The following is a 19,767-nucleotide window of genomic DNA, read 5'->3' on the forward strand; positions in this document are numbered from 1 at the left end:
GTTTGACCAAAGATAAGCATCCACCAAACACGGTGAGTAGCGAATGCTCAAGATAATAATTAACACACTGGTGAAAATACGTGTTATCCCCTTGCAGAATTTTTTTCCCCAAACTGGCAAAATGTACCTGTGTGCAAAGCGTTGCAGGGAAAAGAGAGCTGTCGAGCACTTCCTCACAGCTGCAATGATTGGAGGGAAAGGCTTTGTATTTTGCTTCTAAAAGATGAAACGCTTTATCTGTCTACAAAGATTAATTAAGAGGAATGTAGCAAAATATAAAGGTGAAAGCAACGCTCTGTTTTCATTTTGCGTTACGTCTTAGTGTGTCAGCAGGTCACTTTACCTCAGGGCAACAGGACAGGAACGGCTTGATGAAGATGTTGGAGTCATGAACTTTGAGGTCGTGGTCACCGAGTCCGCGGGTCACACCGATGGTGGCCAACACCCGCGCCTGGAAAACAAACTGGTTAGGGTTTTTAAAAAAATTTTTTTTAAAGCATTTAGCATCTCAGCCGGAGACAAAAGTTCTCTTTAGAAGAGGATCCGGCATAAAACTTCCACATCAATCATGTGGAGCTACCCGCCTCGGTGACCCGTTGTGGCGAGAGAGCAGCCGAAAGCATCTTCTCCCAGACACTGACATAAACATGGCTTCGCAACAAAGTTAATGCATAAGTTCAAGAAGTAAGATCTGTAATCACTCATCTGCCTGCTAGAATTTTTTTTACATCACTTCCTCTTTCCCACGCTGTCAGAACTCAGTGCTGACATCATTACTCTCATCCAGCCATTTTTCAATCAGCCTTTAAATCTCAGTGCTCTTCTGTCATTCCACCTTTCAGACTCGCATTTGTGCAACCCGCCTCCTCCCCATCCATCTCTCCCCGGCATCTCTGAGCCATAACCCAAGTCTCCATCTTCACCAGCACCAGCATAAACACAATGGGGGGGTCCTGTCCTAATTCCTGTCATTGCTGGGTCTCCGTTCTGCTGCTGCTGGTTTATTCGGGTCTAATCGCCAAAACGCTTTTATTCAAATTCTGTATCTCAATAAATCATGTTCACCCCCAAAATGATGTCTCCTTACTGAACCGAGTGACAGGAATCACATAAACATATGCTAACACCATTTTGGGCGAGTGAATCTGGGAACATTCAATGACAGTCTGCGCTTTTATAATACATCATTTACATCCACATACATTTTTTTATTATATATCAACATATTAACAGCTGATATTTCAGATGCAAAAAACAAATTCAACAAAGTTTTCAGGAATAAAAATTATGAAGCTGTATTGTTTGGTTGTGTAGTCTTTTTGTTGCTTTGTTTGCAGCATATTAAAGGGCAATGTGTATCTGAAGGAGGAAAGGGCTGGCCAATGAGACAGGAGGTACTTGCTTTGTACACAGCCAGACAAAAATCCATCTGTGCCCTTAAGAATTCATCCTGCTGCTGCCATCTATCATCAGTGCTGCGTATCAGCATCATCAATCATCAGTAATGACGAGCGAGTCGGTTTGAAATTTTCACCCTGCTGTTAACGTGCTTTTTGAGGGGCTGATGTAAGTGGGTGGCAGGCTGGTGATAGACGAGTGCGATAAAGCTGTCGTTTTTTTTGGATGAATGGGCAAACGTACTGAAAAAAAAAAAAAGAAGCATCTGGGGCAGAATTTCTCTGTAAAACTACTGCTTTGCACGATGATGACATTATCAGGCAGCGGCACAACAAACAGCTTCAAAATGGATTTGTTAAATACACGCTGGCCAAACAGCGGAAGGATATTTACGGCAAAAGCAACAGTGTCAAAAGTGCACAGAGACTAAACTAGTCTTTCAGTTATCGCATTCTTGTGCAACTGCCTTCCTCTCTCTCATTCCTGTGACGACGCTTTGTTGTGACCGCTCTTTGAATTCAGCACCCATTCACTACTTCAGACGGACGACACTGTGTGTGTGTGTGTGTGTGTGTGTGGTCGTCAGAAGATGCTTTCCTTTCTGGAGCTTCGCGTTACATCTCTCTCTGCATCAAATGGAATTGATTAAAAATATGAAACAAACGGACGTGACTGAGAATTTAAAGGCATTTTTCCCCCTTTCTCCGCTGCAGTTTATTTGGTGGAGTATTTTCAGTCTCTCCTTCTCTCCTCTCCCCTGCTATCCCAGCGGGGATTAACTTCGCTTCTCAGAGAGACGACTGTCATCTCCCGAGTGGTGTGTGTCTGTCTGAATGTCTGTGTGTGTCTTAGATATAGGGTTGCCGCTGGAGTGAAATAGATGGACCGTCTCCCCTCTCTTCTAAGTGAGGGTGCGCACTGACACACGCGCATGCACTCACTTCAGAGAGTTCGCCCACTTTGGGAGGCTGGCAGGCTTGTAGAGTGTGTGTGTGTGTGTGTGTGTGTGTGTGTGTGTGTGTGTGTGTGTGTGTGTGTGTGTGTGTGTGTGTGTGTGTGTGTGTGAGACAGACTGACAATTTTGGAGCGAGTGATTTTTTCTCTGCACTTCTGAATTCTACAGTACAAACCACACAAGGGTTGGTGAAGACACACAAACTCAGTAAAACTTGCACTGACACACACACACACTTACCTTTTTCCTTTCACCGTATATAAGAGGAAACTTGAGATCCTCATCCTCGATCGTCTTGTAAGCCCTGTGCATGAGAAAAGAAATGCAGATCAAGGCAATGAATTTTTCCCTTTTCCACCCCTTTTCTTTCATAGGCGCACTTTTTAAAGCGTGTATATGTTAATTATGTTTGACAGACACACATGAAAAGCATGTGTACTTTCAGAAAGGGAAAAAAAAGAGGGGCTCAGGGGTCTTATTTCTTCCCTATCTTAAATGCCATCTTGGTGTCTCGGTAGCTTATGGTGAATATTTTGCTCTACAGCAGATCCACAATAAACAGGTTCTACAACCTCTTCCCTAACATGCGGTACACTGAGTTACAGATTGACGCCAGGGACTGTAACGCAGATACTTCTACATCAAACAGTGGTCCAGTCAAACCTCATATAATCCAGGAAATATAAATCACACCACTTAGTGTGCAATAGTTTCAACAATTGCCCCTTAAGCCATTTATACGTCAATTCTATTCACGGTGAACACAATGGCAAAAAATGTCCCCCTAACATAAGCAGATTTATGCGTGATGGCTGGTCACCTCTAAATGGCAATTCGGAAGTTGATGTTTCAGATGTGCAAAAAAAGTTCACAGATAAACGTCATTTAAGACATTTGTTGCTTTGGTTTCAGCGCGTTTTGGGATTTTTATGGATGAAAGGTGTGATCAGTGAGTCTGGAGGAACTGCTTTGTACACAGCCAGACCAAAAAGAAAAAAACAACAGTCTGTACTTTGAACACTTCGTCCTGCTGCAGGTGTCATCCATCACCAGCAATGACGTGTATCAGCATCATCGATCATCCGTAATGACGAGTAAGTCAGTTTGAAATTTTCACACTGCTGTTAACGTGCTTTTAGAGGGCACTGTACATAAGTTGGGTGGACGGACAGAAACCCAAATGGAAATTGGAAGTCAATTTCTTCTACAGCAGTGACAGCTAACATTTTAGCCACACACCAATACTTCAGTTGTTGCCTCCGGGTGGCAGTTTAAGAGGTACGGCTATTTACTGTTCTACTTTTATAAAACCGAAGCACCTGATGGACAAAGATTTGAAAGAATCATCAATGCTACCTCTTACCTGATAAATGACTTTATCTATTCAACTCCCAACCTCTCAAATAACTAGTAGCCACAGATCAAGGTAACTTTAACTACACACAAACAATAATTTTGGAAACTCTATATTTTACTTTTGTCTCTAATCAAATGTTAATTTATGATTGTCCCATTTCTTACTGTAGTAATAACTTGTGTCTAAGGACGAACACACAGGTTAGCAACAAAGTGAATCACACACTTTTAGGTTTTTGATTTTGCTTGCATGTCAACGCCAGAGTGACTCTCTAGGGCGTAATAACAAGTGTTTTCTGAGCTGAATATTTTAGCAAGAAAGCTAGAGGGAGGGAATCTCAGGATCCGCAATGAAGCAACAAAAATAAGTTCAGAAGTGCATAAAGTGGGTGGGGGGAGAGATCTGAAAAACGAACTTAGAAATGGAGCTTTGATGTCAGACTCAAAGACTCCCTGGCTGACGCTGATGTACTTAAACTGGCTAGATTAGGTTTGGCGTCACCAGTCAGTGGAGAATATCAACAACTTCAAACAGCTTTATTATCTGAGTAAGGGTTTGCTCTGTCTGTCAGTCCATGTCTCTTTCTGCCCATCTGTCCGTCTGTCTCAAAAGTGAGTGATGTACTTTACCCGACCCACAGGCAAGGCTCTCTTTCTGTCATCTCTTCTGTCATCTCTACCTCTACATCGTCTTCATCCATCAGCGGCCCTCCTGCCCGTGCGTGTCAAACTTAACACGGACAGACAAATGCAAAATAAAGATTACTCTAATTTTTTTTCTCCCACCATTTTACGTTGAAAGTGAGGGAACTTCTGAATGACAATTCTCATTCTCAGTACTGAAAATTCACTGCTTGGAGTAAACAAGCCATAAGCTACTTCAGCTTTATTCTCCAGCTGACTCAATTTGCGACTATCAGCAAATTATGATGAAATGAACCTAATAGAAAGCTGAGATCTGCAGTCCTGTGAAAAACTACGTACACCCCATGATTTAATAACTTGTAGAGAAACTCTTACTAGCTATAACGCGGTTCACCTTTCGCGGCCTCGCTGTTTCGCGGATTTTTATTGTGCAATTTTCCATGTGTGTGTGTGTTTTTTTTTTTTTTAAAAAGCGCATTGTGTTCTGCGTGCTGATTGGCTGTAGACCATTGTCAATCAATCTTGTGCCGTGTCTCCTGTACAGTACAGAATGCGTTCAGCTTGTCAAATTTACATAAATCTTGGATCGCTAGCAGTGTGACTCTGCTGTACTGTATGTTTGTACGTTTTCTCCCCAACAAACACAACAATGTCGACGAAATATTTTACCCGCAGGTGCCTTTGGTTTCATTCTATAATACTGGACTTATTTTTCTATAAGGGTTGAACTTTGAGAGTGTTTAAACAAGAGAGAAACGTGTGAACATGTTCATGCCTGTCTGAGAAAAGTGTATAAAGTGTGTAGTGAGGGGTTTTACAGCCTGACAACATCTATAATAACTATAAAAAGTTGGGTACTTCGCAGATTTCACCTATCGCTGGTTATTTTTGGAACATAATTGCCACGATAAACGAGGGACCACTGTACCTGGATTTTCTTTTTTCCACTGCAGTGAGTTTCTCATTTTCAGTGGACAGATGAGCTGTTATTTTTGTCTACAGACCAGTTAATGTTTGAGAATTCTTACTTAAAGAAAGGTTACTCATACAAAACATGCCACGATTTTTTTATATTTCTAGATTAGATGAATAGCGTAATTTCAAAAGTGTCCACTAGTGGTGATGAATCCATACGGAAATATTGCTTCAGGCTGATCCCCTCTTTCCACCATCTTTCAGATCGTTGGGTTTTACCGCTTTTAACTACAATGGTCTGGTTGACCAAAAATACTTTAATCAATACCATTAAAAGCCACATTAAACAATCATCTTCAGCAAAAAGCATCTAATAAACCTAGCATACACCAGCTAGGTTAGTAGCAGCTGCTGAACATCAGGCAAACATGAGATGACTGGCAAAATGCCCCCAAAAAGCTTCAAGATGGCAGTCCAAAAAGCAATAAGCATCATCACTGTGACTAAGTCCATTTTTAATATACAGTCTATGCCCCAAACCAATACCAATCACACCATGATGCTTGTCCATTGTAGTTTGGAATCTGCAACAAAATGTTTCTATTAAATCTGCACCAGTTCCAGAAATGTTCAAATGTTTCCTCCTTCTACTGAAATATGGACAAATACAACAAATGACTCCAAACAGTTTCCTTTCTCCGATGTGAAGAGAAAGTCGGCGCTACATCCTGGCTGGCACATCTCTGCTTTCGAGGGGCAGTGTCACAGTGAAATATACATCACACAATAGGAACAGTACTGTATGTGCCTGTGTGTCGGGGAGAGGGAGCGATTGTGTCAGTAAAAGCACACCTCATTACTGGCTTCCACTGCAGCCACAGTCAAACAGCAAGGTGCCTTGCTAACCCACATAACAACGCACATACAGGACCATCTCTGCTGTATCATTATATCGAATCAGGTTAGGCTTCTCCCTCATTAGCTCTCTGCTGGTCTCCTCAGCTCCCACCGGATGCCATATTATGAGCAAGAGTAAAAGAGGCAGGAGCAGAGACTTTTCCCCCCATCATAACTCCATCTATTAAGAATGCAGCGGGAGAGGGTTGAGGTCTGCCAGACCCCGAAAATTAGCAGTTTTCATTCCACGTTATAAATTGAATGGCATCGTACACGGTAACGCAGCCTGCTTTAGGGATGTGGGAGTCTGCCGTCGTTAAGTGCTTCACGACACCCGTGTGTGAAATGTTAAATGGGAAAAACGCACCATCCGTTCATGGTGAAGTCTCTGTAGAGCATCCTCTTGCCCACCTCCTTCCTCTGAACTCTCCGGGGGAACTCCAGGTGCGTGAACTCATTTCCTAACAGGTGAGGCTGCATGAAACCCTGGAGGACAGACAGTAATTTCGAGTCATTATGTGGCAGATGTGCGGAGCATCCTTACCCATCACTGTAGGTTTTTTTGCCCAATTTTAAGTGTTGAAACAAACACTATTTGAAATTTAATTATTAAAGAACTGCGAGAAGCTGAAAGAGAATCTTCTCAGTGTTCTGACGCACAAACTGTGTGATGACATCAGTGTCATTTACACTTAAATTTGCTCTAATATGCTCATTACCAGCTCCATATTTTTTTATTCAAGGACTCTACTAGACTAACTTTGAAAGACTCAAAAATCAAAATAATCCCAGTTCTAAGTCCCTCCCCTTTAAGCAAACTTTCTTCTCATTGGTTGCCCCTCATGAACAGAAGATTTAAACACACCTCAGATGGCCATGTTAATAATATCCACAGCCAACAGATGAAAAAAACCTGCTTGAAACCAAACATTTAGAGCAGCTTGAAGCCTTGAAGCAACTCGAACTACTTACTTTTAACTTTAGATTTGTTATATATGAGTCTTTAACACTTTACTAGTATATTTATGAAAAAAATAAAAAAAGTATCTATAAAAAAAACACTTCCTTAGGATCTCAAGTTATTTGTACAGAGTTGAAGCAAACAGGCTTGAACATAGGATTCACATAACATATAAATTAATGTTAAGTTTATATCAGGTTAAGTTAGCTAAACAGAATTATTTAATTCCACAAAAATTGCCAAGTCAAATATTTGTATCTAATTTTTTTTAGGTTCTCTTTACTTATTATGCTATGGGTCATATTTATTATAAAAATTGGATAAAAATGTATATTTGGTATACGTAGTACCACTGCATGTACAGTGGGGTCCATAATTTGTCAGAAAAAGACAAAGTTTTTTTTATTTGTTTTTTTTATGTGTTGCCTCTGTACACAAACACAGTGAATTTTAAATCATAGATCATTTTAAGTAATAAATCTTTTTATTTATTTATTCATAGCTGTTATTACTGCAATTTGAAATCTGAGCCCCAAATAGATGTCATAGATGCTGAAAGGCTGAAACATCAAAATAAATCTATCGGAGGGACCGCCAGAACTTTAGGGGACAAATCAACAATCTGGTTCATTCTTATAAAGAAGGAAAACACTGGCCAGCTCAGCAACACCACAGAAGTCAACTAAAATGAATTATTTACATGGTTAAGAAGAACAATGTCACAATATTTAACAAAGTCATGAGGGAGGCGTAACTTCGTCGAGGTCTACAATCAACAGACGCCTTCATGAATGCAAATACAGAGGCTTTACAACATGGTGCAAACTACTGGTTACTCTCAACAGGTACACTGTTAGACTTGGCAGAGAACATCAAAGAGAACAATTATGAAAAAGAATCTTTGGATAAATGAAACCAAGATGAACCTGTAGGAGAAGTAAAGGAAGCGCTGACGATCTGAAGTGTATGACAGAAGCAGCAGGATGAATTCTGAAGTGTACAGGGCCTCACTCTCTGCTCGTTCAACCCAATAAAGCAAGCTTTTAAGTTATTAACACAAAAGTGAAGACAGAAAGAGCCACAAACAAGGAGCAGCTGAAGGCCTAGCGGAGCATCTCAGGGGAGGAAACAACATGTGGTGACGTGAAGTTGTTGAGTTGAGGCAGTCGTTGAATTGTTGAATTAGAGCTGGAAATCTGCACTTGACTCACATCTTGATTGATTTAAAATCCTGTGCTAGTGTACAGAGGCAGAATTACAATTATCTCGGTCTAACAAATTATAGATCCAACTGTGCGTTCATCAATATTCAGATTTCATTATAGAAATATGAGTGAATGTTAAGCACCACTGCGCTTCCAAAGAAATTATAAACACTTGTTGTGTTTCTTAGGAAAAGTGAAAGGCGGAGAGTTTCCTTACCAGGAACTGGAGTCGCTGTCGTTCTGACTCTGGTGTGAACTCTGTCGACATGGGAATGATCTCATTGTTTCTAATAATGATAGCCCTGCGCACACAAAGACATATAAAGTGTTGGAAAACATTACCGATCATTCAAATGACGTGTTTTGTTTTTTTTCAAACTTCAAGGGCAAAACATAAGCACAGGTACCTGCTGTCACCTGCGTTCCCAACAAATAGCTTTCCTAGGAGGTAAACCACAGTGAGAGCCGTGCATCCTCCTGTGATGTTAAAAACTTGCTTCTCCCTCTCGATCTGGGCGTCCTAGCAGAGGTAAGGACAAGAGACGGAGACTTTAAAGGAGCATCGTGCGAGAAGACAATCGGTAAGACCTTCGAAAACACTCCCACGACCGCCCACATGACAAAGATTTAGGAAACGCCAAACAAGTTAAGCTTTTGCATGGCTTGGTCCTCATGTGGGCAGAAGGAGAGTTTACATACACTACACAGAGTAAGACTTTATTCACAAACACAAGAACCACGAGAGGGAGAAATACACAAGCAAACAGCGAGCAAGAGGAAACCTCGTCAACTTCTCAGAAAGGCGAACAAAGTGTGGGCATCGAATGAGACTATCGATTGGTTTAACCTGCACCTCAAGTCGATGTTGTGTCAGTAAACAAGTGCATGTTGTGAGCGAATCACGAAGATACCGATACATGAGATGGCTTGCAAGTGGACTTATAATTATCAGGTCAGAGCAGCAATGGATGTTTAATGTACACTCCTTTGTACGCTATGTACGCTCCTTTTTGAGTCCTTTACTGTTTTAAAAGAGATTCAGTTTGCTAGTTTATTTCAATGCACAATCATAAAACGTTGCTAGAAATGCACTACACAGACTGTAGAGTATTTTTAAGGGATTCACATAATGAATAAGCAGGCAGAACAATAATAAAAAAAGATGGATGGGTGAAATTTGCACAAAACTAAAAGGTGCAGAAAAAAAATGCTGGCTTGTTTTATACCAACTGAAGGCTAGATAAAATACACTAACAATGGAACACAATAAAACACAAATAGAGCATCATCAGGAGACATCTCACACCATTCTTCTTTGGCAAATCTCTCAAGCTCCTCCAGATTTGATGGCTTGAAACTTGGTCTTCAGTTCAACCCACAGATTTTTTATTTGTTTTTTAAAAAAAGATGGGAATCAAGTCAGGGCTTTTCAGCAGGTCAGTCGGTAACGTCCACTTTTGTCTTGTAGAGGTAGTTCTTCGCCAGGAGTGATGTATGTTTTGAGTTGTCGTGTTTTGAGGACAAAGTGCTGACCCAGGCTCAGTTTTCCTGCTAATTGCTTTCACAATCTTCACGTCCTTACTTCATGATTCCTCCCACCTTGATTAGATTCCCAACTAAAGACACGCTGACAAGACGTCTCTTGATAGACTTGTAGTATACCGAATCATTCTCGAGGTTGTCCTTAAGATACTTCAGTCTGGTTTGAAGGCGTCTCTTCTGCAAAAGTGGACTTTTTCTTGGTCTATACTCACAGTCCATTCCATGTGCGAGGTTCCAGTGAATGTCTTCTTCGGCATCACAATTCCTGACTTGGTTAAGTCATTCTCTTGTGTCTCTAGTGTCTTGGCAGTTGTTCTGGAATCTTTAGACACATTTCTCACTAGTTTTCTAGAAATCTTTCACTGCCTATCTCTACCAGCCTTGTTCTGTGTGGCTCTGTTCGAATTTCTTGATGATACTTCTCACTCCAGATCCCAACACCTGGACACGTTGGGATAACTTTTTTTATCCTTTTTTTTTTTGTGAAGATCAACAATTCTTTTTCACAAACTGATTTCTGGTTGTTTTTCGGCATAAATTGGAAGACAACCCTCATTTGGAAGTTGATTTTATGAAGCTCTGAGCATCACAGAAGCACATCATTGCACAGCGCTGGTTTGTGATATGACTCAATAAAAAGCTCCGTTTTTCAGGGGGATAATAATATTGATGATAATTTAATGCACGTCCCCACTTGCACCTTTTGTGAACCAGTGCTCTCATGCTGACTGATGCTGACCGGGTTATGAGACGTACAAGGTGTAATTATGTGCCTTAAACAAACATGTGCACACATTTATCTGAATATTTGCTCACGTTTCTCCCAGCCCAGAAACTCTCACATCAGATCAGCAACTGAGCAATAATGAAAATATAGTGAGTTAAACCCAGCATGGTCTAAAACAAGGATGAATGCTCCCGGACTTAGTTGTGTAGAGAAAAGCTACAGAAAGAGCTTCATGAGGAGCAGCAGCCCCCTTGTGGGCTTCAGATGGAATTTTTTATTTTTTATTTTTTTTTAAACTCAGTAGAGATCACGGCTTTAACCGATGAAGTGATAATCCTCTACAAAAGATGTCAAATCAGGTGCAAAAGTGCTTCTTTTCAAAAGAGGAAGGGTAGCGTCTAAGCTTAGTCCAGCCTGAGCTGTTTGGGTTGCTTTCCATTGCCATCTAGTGGCAACACTGCATAATCCTTGCCTCATAAAAGATCTTACAAACCAATTTAAAAGAAACCTACAATTAAAAGAAAAAAAAAAAAAACTGAAGGAAACACACGACTGAAAGGGAATAAAAGTATCTGTTCTCTTTTAGATAACATCTATATAAGAAATAAGTTTGATGTTGCCACAGGCTCTTTCATAAATTTAGCTGCGTGCCTTTAATTAAAGTGCTAAATATTTACAGAATTTTTATGCAATGCTGCTGTTTGATCAAGATATTAATATGATTAATGTGTGTGTATATATGTGTCGTTTTGCTAAAACGACATCACTTCCCAGTTTGCTTAAATAAGGAATAAACAGAGATGCTAAAGGTTATGGTCAAAGAAAATATTTGTGAGAATCTTTTCAAAGTGTGTATGTTGGCGAGTTTGCGTGCCGTATGTAAAGCTTTTATTTTGTTTAGCTTGCGCTGACGCCTTCATCAACTACATGTGCACATCTGCTTGGCATCCCTGTAAGTGTTTACTTTGTGCACACATAAAAGCACACATGTGGATAATGTAAATATGTTATGCTTTTTCCTAAAAAGCATGCTTAAAAAAATCCGTCTGTGATCATTTCGTGGCCTTTAAAGTAAATTTACGAACCACAGTCAACTGAAATCAACCACGTTGTGTGCGGGCCGTCTTGCAACGGCACAGACATTCGAAATCGTACAGTCTGTTCAGAGCAATAACTGTGGCTTACAATTATAGAGTAACCTTCATTATTTGTAATTATTTTTTTCCAAATATGGAAAAATTGTTTGGCCCGTAAACATCTGCTGCTTTCAAGAGCGTTAAATGACACTTTAACTGCCGCACCTGCATGATGTGCATATAATTACTCTTACAGTGCATTTGCTCTCATTTCTTTACATTTTGCTAGTAAAGTGGAGAATAGGTGCAGAGGTTTATCAAACCATTAAACACTATATATATGAAAATACAGTATATAACGCAAAAAAGAGAATTTGTACAACTTGAAAGTCAACATTTGGAATGACCACCTTTATTCTTTAACTCACCCTGAGTTCTCTCAGGCAGTTTTCTTGCTATTTTTTAAAGTAGTCTTTAGGGATATTTCTCCAGGCTTCTTGAAGATGATCCCATACTGCTTCAATAATGCTGAGGTCCTGGCTCTGGGGAGGCCAGTCCATGCACTGGCAGTCTGTTTTGTTCTCATAAACAATTAGGCCACTGCCAGTCAAATGCTTTCTAGATGGTATTGATAGCCTGATGACACTTTTCTATCTTTTTTTCTTTTTTAAATTTTGGGCCTGCCATTGCACTGCATGCTGAGATATGCCAAGTTTATAATAAGCTATTCAGCTAATAGCTCTTTGGGAATCACCTTGCTTATGTAAAAATATTATTTTATGTCTTTTAAACACTCTTTACTTTTCTTATAGATTCAATAATGAAAAGTCAACAAATTAAGTGTTTTTGGACAGGCTGCCTTGAGTCAGTAACCCTTTTATATTTTAATGATTAACAGGTTAGTATTAAGTGGCTTAACAAACAAACAAAAAGAAACTTTAGGAAAATGGTCAGGTAGATTGACTGGACTTAAAATGAGTGAAAAGGCAGCCAATGTCTGGATAATTAGAAGAAAAATATGAAGAAACGAGGGGTGGCTCAAGACTTTTGCACAATATTATAAAAGTACCACAACTAGCGGGACAAAGATTTGCTTTTCTGCACATCCAGTTAATAACACTAATATAGGTTGGACCATTTAAGCTGCTTTAACCTGACCAGAGTTGCAAGCCACTTTACAACCCACCTCCAACTTAATTCATGTGTCAATGCCATTTCTGTTGTGAATGCCAGCGCTGTTCTCACGTATTCACGTGTCCAAGAACAAAGTCATTAAGCCAGATATTTATTGGAAATAAAGTTCATTGTTAAATACTTGAATCTGTTGCCTTTTCACCATATTCTTTGTGTCTTACAATCACAGTGTGAACGCAAACTTAAAAATGTTTCCAGATGTGAGTCAAAATACAAGCGACCCGGTCAAAAGTCATGTTTGTGCCTGCTAAACACCCTTATTTATCACTTTCAGGAACACGGGTCATCTCAGTCTCCCGGAACAACCAAGCAAAACAATGGCTAAGTGGGAGGATTTATAACAAACAATGTCTCACTCAAATTGATTACTTGTCACCACAGGAAAACACATTGGAAATGTTACTAATAACCACTACCAACAGCTTGCTTCCTTCCAGTAAGCCATTTAAGTGAAGCAGCACACACAAAACCAGATCTATAATTACTAGTTATTAGTTTTAATAATTGCCTTTGAAGCTGATTCAAACAGTTAATAAAAGCATAAATAGCTTTGGATGGATTAGAGGAAGGAAGCTGGTGAAAATGCTGATATTGGAGTCATGACTGTCAAATGAGTGTCAAATTCCTGAAATGTTAAGTAACAAAAGCATGTCACCCATCTCTCACCATCTCTTTGAAGGCGTTCTCTATGGCTCCAATCACCAGGCTCTCGTGCTGGATCTTCTTCTCAGTAAAAAAGCGTGGTGGAGGCGGGGTGCTGCAAGGGGAGCCTGGTGCACCTGTGGCCCCGCGCAGGGAAGCAGCCCGGGTCAGGGCACGGTGAGGAGTGTTTCCCTGGAGGTAGGGATTACAGTCTGGCTCCTCGCCCAGCACGGTGGGGGGTGGAGATGCCAAGTTGCGCAAAATCTCTATGACGGCCTGAAGCTGGCAGGCGATGTGGTGTTGTAGCAAGCGGGAGGCGACAACTGCCGCACCTGAACCTGCGTGACCGTCGAACAAAGCCCAGTAGTGAAACACGAGTCCTTCGCTTTCCTGCAGGCGAATGGTGAGAACGCACAGAACAAAGGGCAGTTAACGGCTGAATCAAACATAATCCCATTAAAATACAGACTCATAAAGGAATTATACTGTTGCTGCATTTTAATCAGGATTAATTGATAGCTTCCCTTGTTCGACAACACATCAACACATCATGCTTTACATCTGCAGGAAAATCCCAGAGAGATCTCAAACATAGACAATAAAAAAGGGTTTTTTCAATTTTTCCAAAATTCCCCCTGGTCTTGTCATTTAATCCATAAATAGATACTTTTTAAAAACAATCTGACATTTGAGGAGAGGACCAAAAAAACAAAGCAAAAACATGTTGCTGAATGACTAATGCTGATAGGAGATCATGTAGTATGACTCATCAGTGAAAGACCAAGAACATCATGACTCATTGTGTCCAGTAACACAAGTGTTCCAGAGGTCAAACTTCCCTATCAGCTATCTGTGGGAACAACCTTATCACATCTGCATCAGAGCAAAGTCACCTTGGCATTACACATTATTCAGAATGCCTTGCAGAAATCTTGAGTTTGGAAGTAAAGCTGTGTGTTTGACAGTTTAGCCATTCGTAACACAACAGCACAACACGTAACACAAAATCCCTCTTGGGATATTTTTTCGCAATTTAGGCGAATGGGTAAACTGGGGTCAGATGTAGTCACACCCTGAGTTCTGAAGAAATTTTAACTTCTTGACACTATGTCCTTGGACTGAACAGAGAACAAAAAGTATTGGGAGATAAACCTCTAACGATGTCTTGTCATTTATATCCGTTTTCAGAGAAATCTTTTTCTGGAAATGTTATTTTACAAAGAAATGACTCAATATGAAGCTTTGGGGAGTTAATGATAAAGTTACCATGTGTTTCAGCTATTTACTCAGAGAGCCTCTCACAGTTTTGTGGAGGTGGCACTGACTGAACAATTTAATGAAACACAAACAACTGCCTTTTATAGTTTGATATTTTCTAAAACATCATCACATATGCTGGAATTTACTGTCTGCGAATACCAACAACCCAATTTCATCTTCTCTTAGTGAATATGATTAAGACAGTCCAAAACTCTGGACACATTTCTGTGTGGAAAACTGGTTTTGCAATGGATAAAACAGGCTTGTAACATCTTCTGGAATGGATTTCCCAAAGCCCAACCCTCAGCCCTCCTGAAAATGCTCAAAGCTGGGTCTGTGGCAGGAAACCAATCATTATGAACCCTACCAAGGAGGGTGGTCAAATATTCAGCCTTATCCAGATGGGTGGCTGTTTGACCATCCTTCTTGGGTGGTCAAATGTTTATGCCAAACAATTGTTGATGGCTACGAAAAGCATCTGGTCTAGGTACAGCTCGCTTAGGGCCGTTTAACAAAATATTACTGGGGGTGTACGTGTAATTTTAACCCATGTGGGGATACAAATCAAATTCAAACTTGTCCACCCAATTCTTGTTCTTTTAAGTCATTAAAGATATATGCCATACAATCATTTCCATGCCCATGATGAGTGCATGTGACCTTTTGACCACAACTATCTCTAAACAGGAACTCCCCCTAAGACATATTGCAGTCCTGTAAAAATTGCTGTGTTGTAACCAAACATTTCTGTTTGGAAACTGGCAAAGAGGAGAAGAGGTGAATCATCTGGCTTCCAAATGAGCCAAATCAGTGTCAAACAATATATGAAGTTTTTCATTTAATTTCATCAGAACAGATTTACTGCACATGTTGCATCCAACACACCAAATAATCCATTAAACAGCTCTAAGGACCATAAATATGGGGACAACAAACCCTCGCCTGTAAACAGTTTAATCCCAACTAGAAGCTGCACAGAAATCCTCTTGCTGTGCATTTAGTACAAAAAAAAAAAGAAACATTTTTTAAGACCAACTTTATTCTGCACAGTTGTTTACAAGTAGCTTCACTTGAGGTCACTGCAACCTATGTATGCATGTTAGCAAAATCTGTCAACATTTACAGTACAGGCTGTATTTGTGTGTTTGCATGCCGTTACCTCTCCTAGTCTGCTGTGCTCCATATGGAGCCCTAGGCCCTCTCCGTTGGGCAAGGAGTTGCGTCTCTTGGCGGTGGGGGTCTTGCTGGGTGTGGAGGGAGGGCAGTAGCTCATTGGCCTCCTTCTTGCTACTACCACCTCACAGCAGGCCTGGTCCTCATTCAGCGCACTCTTACCAGCATTAATAACCCTGAAAGATGGGGCACAATGTACAGGTTTAGTCATATTATAGGCAGTCACCCATTTTCTTGTCAATAGCCTTTACCAAAGAATGATTAAAAATCAAATTTGTCAACATTCAGCCAATATCATTTCTTTTTTCAGTTAAAGTCTTTGTTTCAAACATCAGATGCAACGCTTGCTGTGATTTCCCAGCTGTTTTCTGGAACGAGCAGTTGAACAAAAGCTGAAATCAGAAGCTTTTTTTGTGGGATGAAACAGCGCCGGGGTCTTTCATAGTTATTAAGGCTCACTGCAGGATTGCAACAATTAGTCAGACCCACTGCCTGCGGTTTCTATCTGCAGACCCAATGAAACAGCATGCGTTGTACGTTTCATGTCCCTGATGAAGATCAAACAGGAGCGCTTATTTGTGGTACTGCTCTGCTGGGAGTGTCCTGATGCATTGAGACAATCGCCTCTGGGTGAATATGAAGACTCTATTTGTGCTTAGTTGTACAAAGGGTACATGGCCAGCGCTTTGTGCATGTACGCAGTCCTGCTGAGCTTCATTTGTGCTTGTGTGCTTTAAAAAAAAAAAAAAAAAAAAAAAAAAAAAAACCCAAAACAGGCAGACCACAGAGAGAGTTTGCAGAAAAATGTAGCCCACTAACAATTTAAAAACAGCATTGTTTTAAAGGCAAACCACACTCTTAATCTAACAGTTTTTAAAGTTGAAAAGAAAAACTTTTGTCTTCAGTCTGCACGATAACCACATTGTTATCTGCAGCCCATACTGGAGAATAACAATTTTTCTACATATCTTGGGAAATTTTGATCAAACATCACTGTGCTCATATGTAGTTTTGGTTAGTTTGTTTTTCCCCAGCTGCGGTTTAGTGGTGCAGCACTTAGCATTGTCACCTCACTGCAAGAAGGTTCCTAGTCTGAATGTCTTTTCTGGCTGGGATTTTGCATGTTCTACCATGTTCTAACAGGTGACACTAAACTGGAATGTAGCTAAACGGTATAAAGTATAACACAGTGTTACAATTTATTTTATGTGTCAATATTGTATCGATACAGGGACACTAAATATCGAGATTTTGTTTAATAAATGTAAAAACTCTGGGCATACTATGAAGAAGAGATCTCATCTCAGGCACCACCATCCTGAGATGATGCTAGCCAAACAAACTTGCATTAAATCCATACACTTAGCCTGACTAAGCTAGCTCCTAAATCAGTGCAAGCTAATGGTTTAGTGACACGTGTAAAAATAGGACAGCAACCTCCTTTGCAAATAATTGCTGCCTGATTTAAAAATGCAGACAGAGTCAACAATTTCATGTCTTTCATTTAATAGCTTATGGTACTGTCTAGAGACAAATGAGATAATTCAGGGTACGTTTTAGCTTGTGCCTTCGCTGCCACTAATAAGCCACTATTTTATGGTCATGCAGGGCAATTAGGGTTGCAAGTTAGGTCTACAGTTAAACAGTTTCATTAAACCCTTAGTTTCACAAAACCAAGTTGTCGATGGCCAGAATACCAAACTAATGACTTGACAACAATAGTCCACAAAGTAAAGTTTGTTTCATGTTGGCTATATGAGTTTTTAAAATATATAATCTATATTTTTATTCACTAAAATACATTCACAGAGTGTTTTGTCCATAAGAGTCTTCAAAAGGTAGCTAAAGCAACGTTTGTGAACACTTTTACACATTTGAACCTGTGACAATGGATTCTTTCAGTCTGCTGGAACAATACAGAGTAGTATTATGTTTTGAGTTGACATAATGAATTTGTTTAAACAGTCTCCTATTAATGCCCAACATTCAGGCGACAGGCGACTCTTCTCCACACGCTACACGCCATAACTAAGCAGTAAAATCACCAACACTGTAAGAGTGAACCTTTTCTGCTTAAACTAAATGCTTCTTAATTTGAAGCACTCGTTTTCACTTGCTGTCTCAAAGGTCACTACACCAGCTGCATAACTGCTAACTCTAGATAATGTAATTGGGTCACAAATAAATGGTGAAAAAAAGTTAGACTGGCAAGCCTGGCCAAAATCCCTGGAGGCTGTTGTTGTTGTGTGTTTCTGTGTGTCTGAGTAGAGAAATTGGCATGTCTATTTATAGACATTATTGTCAGTTGCTTTCTGTGAGGCAGCAGCCTTGTCTGGTCCCCGGTCTCAAATGCTCATTAGCTTTAGTTAAAAGAGCCACGATGTGAGCATATACACATGTGTATGTCTGTGTATGCATAGTGCGATATAACTGATACTTTAAATTGTTAAAATACATAATGCAACAATAGCAAAAGTCTGTATAGTGTAAGAATATACATACACAGTATATGAACATTCTGAGGTTGAATAAAAAAATTCTTTTTGCCAATTTCTTAATAATATTTAGTTATGTGCCATTAGCGTTTGAGCTGTGCAGACCCCAGTGGTCAAAATCAAAGGCGTTTTTTTTTTTCTTTAATTGCTTATCAATCAATTTGGTCCTAATGATCTCACATCATTGTCCTATGACCCCAGTCAAAGGCATCCAATTTCATCTCTACAGTTTTAATAGAAGGAATGATGAATAGTTACTGCAGGGGTGGGCAACTCCAGGCCACGAGGGCCGGTGCACTGCAGGTTTTAGATATCACCCTGGGTCAACACACCTGAATCACATGATTTATTCGTTACCAGGCTTCTGGAGAACTTCAGGACATGTTGAGGAGGTCATTTAACCATTTTAATCAGCTGTGTTGGATCAAGGAAACATCTAAAACCTGCAGGACACCGGCCCTCGAGGCCTGGAGTTGCCCACCCCTGATGTAGTCCATCTATGTTAAATCTGTTGGTGGGATGAGGGTTAAACAATATATGGTGCAGATTAATGAAAGAATTATTAACCACAACACAAAATTATTTGGCTAACATTTCTGTAGGTGTCTAAAATGATCAATGGATTACCAGTAGGTTGTGGACTGTTGATTTGCTGGTGCCTGTTATATTTATTCCATCATTCCCCTTCCTGCCACAAAGTATTCTTGTGGTACTGAGAGAACTCCCGACTAAGGATGACAGTGCATAGGCTATAATGTGTCACTCACCGCGAAAGCTATCATGACCACTGGGTGGTCGTCAATGGCGATTAAACTTCTCTGCATTCCAACTTTAGCACCGCACCCACAGCAATAAGTACCCTCTGAGTTACTGTGGTCATAAAACACTCTGAGGCATCGTCCACATTTGAGTTTGTCAACAGAAGAATTCCAGGAAGCGTTTCTCTGCTTCATCCAATCTGCCTGCAGAAAACATGGTAATCGTCCACATTAACGATGCATTTAATTTAATGATCCCACTGTGTTACACGAAACACACAGCCCCCATTCCTCCCATTAGGAACAAAACCTAATTTTCCCCTCCATTGTCAGACATCCAATGCGCTTTTTGTTTCTCCATCATCAGCAACAGATTTTAGAGCAGACATACATATGATAATACTGAGAAATTTGCAGAAGTCTTAGCAATTTATAAATCAATGTACCGCTGATATCTGGTTGTAGCTTTTTCTGATAAAAAACAAACAAACCATGTTTTCTCCCCTGACATTACTACATGATGCTTTTGCTGGCAGCAAAGATGATGTAGTGCTAAAAGCCTGGGACT

At 40.2% G+C, this 19,767-nt stretch overlaps 1 protein-coding gene across 1 annotated transcript in view; it reads right to left on the reverse strand.

The window, feature by feature from the left end:
* The window catches only part of LOC113008923 (protein phosphatase 1H-like), a 35,421-nt gene that overhangs the window by 9,613 nt on the left and 6,041 nt on the right, over positions 1 to 19,767 (reverse strand). Inside the window, exons 2-8 of the mRNA XM_026146871.1 lie at positions 15,933 to 16,122; positions 13,538 to 13,903; positions 8,740 to 8,852; positions 8,550 to 8,634; positions 6,534 to 6,652; positions 2,594 to 2,657; positions 344 to 451 (exon numbers count right to left, since the gene is read on the reverse strand). Of these exons, the coding sequence (XP_026002656.1) occupies positions 344 to 451; positions 2,594 to 2,657; positions 6,534 to 6,652; positions 8,550 to 8,634; positions 8,740 to 8,852; positions 13,538 to 13,903; positions 15,933 to 16,122 (1,045 nt within the window). The remainder of the gene's footprint in view (positions 1 to 343; positions 452 to 2,593; positions 2,658 to 6,533; positions 6,653 to 8,549; positions 8,635 to 8,739; positions 8,853 to 13,537; positions 13,904 to 15,932; positions 16,123 to 19,767) is intronic.

Source organism: Astatotilapia calliptera, chromosome 17, assembly GCF_900246225.1.
Source record: "Astatotilapia calliptera chromosome 17, fAstCal1.2, whole genome shotgun sequence".
NCBI lineage: Eukaryota > Metazoa > Chordata > Actinopteri > Cichliformes > Cichlidae > Astatotilapia > Astatotilapia calliptera.